A 4,031-nucleotide genomic window follows, 5' to 3' on the forward strand; every position below is an offset into this window, starting at 1 on the left:
TCATCTCTAAAATAGGGCACCACTACCCTGTCACAACTCAACTTTATTTCTATTGCACCAACAACATGGCCGAGTACGAAGTGTGCATTTTGGGTTTAAGGTTAGCGTGGACATGGGATTCCAGAAAGTGTTGGTTTTGGGAGATTCAAATCTTTTATTGCACCAGATCCAGGGAGAATGAGAGACCTGAGATTTGAAACGCATATGGTATCGACAATGTCTGCAGGATCTTTGTCAGTGGTTCAGATCTGTGGAGTTCAGGTATATCCCTAGGATCCACAATGAGGTTGTCGATGCCTTGGCCACTCTGGCGTTGATGGTACACCATCCAGATAAGGCTTATATTGACCCATTGCATATTCAAGTCCGCAATCAGCATGCTTAATGTAACATGGTGGAGGAAGAACTCGATGGTGAACCTTGGCTCCACGATATCAAGGAGTACATCAAATCAGGGTTGTACCCGATACAAGCCACGAGGGATCAAAAGAGAACAATTCAATGTTTGGAAAGTGGATTTTTCTTCAGTGGAGGAGTTTTGTACAAAAGAACTCCAGATCTTGGATTGTTAAGATGCATAGATGCTAGACAAGCCACGACAATCATGACCGAAGTGCATTCCGGAGTCTGCGAGGTGCATATGAGTGGTATGTTCTGGCAAAGAAAATTCTTCGAGCAGGTTATTATTGGCTCACCATGGAGCGAGATTATATCAGTTTTGTGTGCAAGTGTCATCAATGCTAGGTACACGGAGACTTGATTCATTCTCCGCTATTTGAGTTGCACACAATGTCCGAACCATGGCCCTTTGTTGCTTGGGGTATGGATGTCATCGGACCAATTAAGCCAGCAACATCCAATGGGTACAGGTTCAATCTGGTTGCCATTGACTACTACACTATGTGGGTTGAAGATAAAACTTTCAAATCTATGACGAAGAAGGCAATGGTCGATTTTGTTCATTCAAATATCATTTGTCAGTTCGGAATCCCAAAGGTGATCATCACAGATAGTGGTGTCAATCTTAACAGTAATTCGATGGAAGAAGTATGTCAACAGTTTAAGATTACGCATCAAAAGTCCACCCCACACCGCCCCAAGGCGAATGGAGAAGTCGAGGCAGCCAATAAGAACATAAAGAAAATACTTCGGAAAATGGGGCAAGGTTTCAGGCATTGGCATGAGCAGTTGCCCTTTGCTTTGTTGGGTTATCGCACTACTATTCGCACTTCAGTAGATGCAACTCCTTATTTGCTGGTATATGGCACTGAAGCGGTAATGCCCGCGGAAGTTGAAATTCCATCCCTTCGGATTGTTGCTGAGGCCGAAATTGATGATGATGAATGGGTCATAACCCGTCTGGAGCAATTGAGTTTAACTGGAGAGAAAAGATTGGCAGCAGTGTGTCACGACCAGTTGTATAAAAAGAGAATGGCAAGAGCATACAAAAAGAAGGTGCGTCCGCGGAAATTTGAAGTAGGTCAGCAAGTATTGAAACACATCCTTCCACATTAGGCTGAATCGAAAGGCAAGTTCGCTCCAAATTGGCAGGGTCCGTTCATTGTAACAAGAGTGTTGTCCAATGGTGATTTATATTTAACATATATAGAAGGCAAATGTGTAGATATGACTATTAGTTCTGATGTAGTCAAAAGATATTATGTATGATTTCTTTGGTTTGTCTAAATTGTTGTTTGTATTTTGCATACTTTGAAGATTGGAATGACGAAGGCATTTTATTCTGCTATCTAAACACTTTATCCTTTGATACCCTTTTGAGCCTTATTTATTTCCTTTCATACCCCTCTTTTGGAATCAGTAGCAAAATTCAGAAACACGAACGCAAAAGGTAAGTAAAAGAAGAAAAAGAGAAAAAGAGAAGAGAAAAAAGAAAGAAAATAATGGAAAAGAGTGCAAAAGAAAAAGCGAAAAAAAAGAGAAAAGAGAAAAGAAGAGAGAAGAAAAAAAAAGAAATGAAAAGGAAAAAAAGAGAAAGAAAGAGAAAAGATAAAAGTAACAACAACAAAGCAATTCCTATGTCATGAACTACGTTCGACCTGATTCTTTTTAAGGATACGTAGGCAGCCTCACGGTTCGGTCCTATCAACACAAAAATTAAAAAGTCCCCAAGCAAAGAAACTAGGGAAGAAGTTGTGGTTGCTCTAAGAGATCTGATTCTAAAAGTTATAATTTTGAACCCATTCAAGCTGTTTTGAGCCTTTGTGATATCTTTTCTTTCTAACCCTATCCAAAAGCCCACATTATGGTCCAAAGAAAGATCTTCCGATCAGTCTTCAAGAGATGCCAAGTCGAGCAAGTAGAGGTGTGATTCATATCAGGGGCAACACTCCAATCTAAACAGGAAAAATGAAAAATGAAAAATGAGAGAGTCTTATTAGTGAAAACCCTCACGGGCACCGTAAGACGATGGAAAGTTGAGAGAAATTAAAAAATGAGAGAGTCTTATAGGTAAAAACCACGGGCACCATAAGGCGACGGTGAGTTGAGATATGAATAAATGAGAGAGGTTTTCTAGTGAAAACCCTTCAGGGCACTGCAAGCCGAATAAAGTTGTTGACTTTGCAAAGGAATCTGATTATGGGAACCTTCATGCATAAAGTGTGAAGACTGAAAGAGGATTGGCTGAATGGAATGGGCTAATTAGTCTGAAGTGCATGTCATGATCATTGGTGCCAGCTGCCTCACTCAGATAAGTCTCCTTCCTTTTCTCCCTCAAACAGTCATCCAGTTTTGGATTTTCTTCTTTATTCCTAACTCTCAAAGTCATTGCATTTTTTTTCTTTTGGGTTTATTTCTCTAAGGTTTTTCCAATGTCACCCTTGTTTAAGCAAGCGAGAAAGGATTTCAAAGCTTACTACCAACTTCCAAATTGCACAAAGCAAAGTGCGGCCAAAACACACTAGAGATGGCATGATGCAAAATGAAAAATAAGGTGTCAGTGAAAGCTCCATTGGGCGTATGGTTTGGGGATTTTGTGGAAGATACAGAGGTTCAGGTAGGAAGGACATAAATGTAAAATAGCGGGTTGGGTGTGAAGCACTCGGGTCATTTAGGGTCTTGTGGTTGAGATTCAGTCAGAAAGTCAAACAGTTCTTGGTCAGTTCAAAGCAGCCAGTTAGAGCAAAGCACGACAATGGAAATGCCACCTTCAGCAAGAATGCCACAAACTAACCACCACACTTTCAAACTTATAAAGTTTTCTTTGATTGAAACAGGGGCAAGAAATCTCGTTTGTGCCTGATGAACCCTTTGTAAAGAAAGCATGTACTGGATAGGTTCGACCGTAAATTTTCAAGACCTGCCTGGATAATAGGATTTAAATTGAAGTATTCAAGACCCTCCTGGACAATGGTAACTAGTTAAAATTCAAAACATTCATGAGTAATAAGTTCTAGCATAAGCTCTACTTTGAGGAAATATAAGTTGGTTTTGAAGTTTTCATTATTAGGATGAGATTCAATTGGAAATTTTTAGAACCCTCCTGGATAGTGGGACCTAGCTTTTAAATTCTTAGAGATATTGGGTAACATGATTCCATTAACACTAATAGATGTCCCCAGCTACAAAATTGGGGCAGAAAAGTTTCTTTTGTTTTGTTGTAGTCAGGCGCCCACCTGGAGAATAAGGGAATATAGTTAAGAGTTTTGGCAATCAAGCTCCCACCTGGAGAATAAGGGAAAGCGGTTTCAAGTTGTGGCAATCAGGCGCCCACCTGGAAAACAAAGGAATACAATTCAAATGTTGGTGATCAGGCGCCCACCTGGAGAACAAGGGAAAGCAGATGTTCAAAGGAAGACGGTTCAAGTTCAGCAATCAGCCGCCCACCTGGAGAATAAGGAAATACGGTTAAGAGTTTTGGCAATCAGGCACCCACCTGGAGAACAAGGAAAAGAGGTTTCAAGTAGTGGAAATTAGGTGCCCACCTGAAAAACAAGGGAATACAATTCAAATGTTGGTGATCAATCGCCCACCTGGAGAACAAGGGAAAGCAGCAATGCTCAAAGGAAGAC

At 40.6% G+C, this 4,031-nt stretch overlaps 1 protein-coding gene across 1 annotated transcript; it reads left to right on the top strand.

The window, feature by feature from the left end:
* Nucleotides 1-216: 216 nt before the first annotated feature.
* Nucleotides 217-3,296, top strand: LOC138870959 (uncharacterized). The gene is made up of 3 exons (XM_070148802.1): nt 217-261; nt 745-1,257; nt 3,237-3,296. The coding sequence occupies exons 1-3, from the start codon at nt 217-219 to the stop codon at nt 3,294-3,296; spliced, it is 618 nt and encodes a 205-aa protein (XP_070004903.1).
* The last annotated feature ends 735 nt before the right edge of the window (nt 3,297-4,031 follow it).

Source organism: Nicotiana sylvestris, chromosome 6, assembly GCF_000393655.2.
Source record: "Nicotiana sylvestris chromosome 6, ASM39365v2, whole genome shotgun sequence".
Classification (NCBI taxonomy): Eukaryota; Viridiplantae; Streptophyta; class Magnoliopsida; order Solanales; family Solanaceae; genus Nicotiana; species Nicotiana sylvestris.

Excerpts from the sequence above, each read along its gene's own strand:
- LOC138870959 (XM_070148802.1), top strand. The coding sequence starts at position 217 with ATGTCTGCAGGATCTTTGTCAGTGGTTCAGATCTGTGGAGTTCAG. Across the intron at positions 262-744 it reads TTCAGATCTGTGGAGTTCAG|GTACACGGAGACTTGATTCA; the intron begins GTATATCCCTAG and ends CATCAATGCTAG. Across the intron at positions 1,258-3,236 it reads ATGCAACTCCTTATTTGCTG|GGGCAAGAAATCTCGTTTGT; the intron begins GTATATGGCACT and ends TGATTGAAACAG.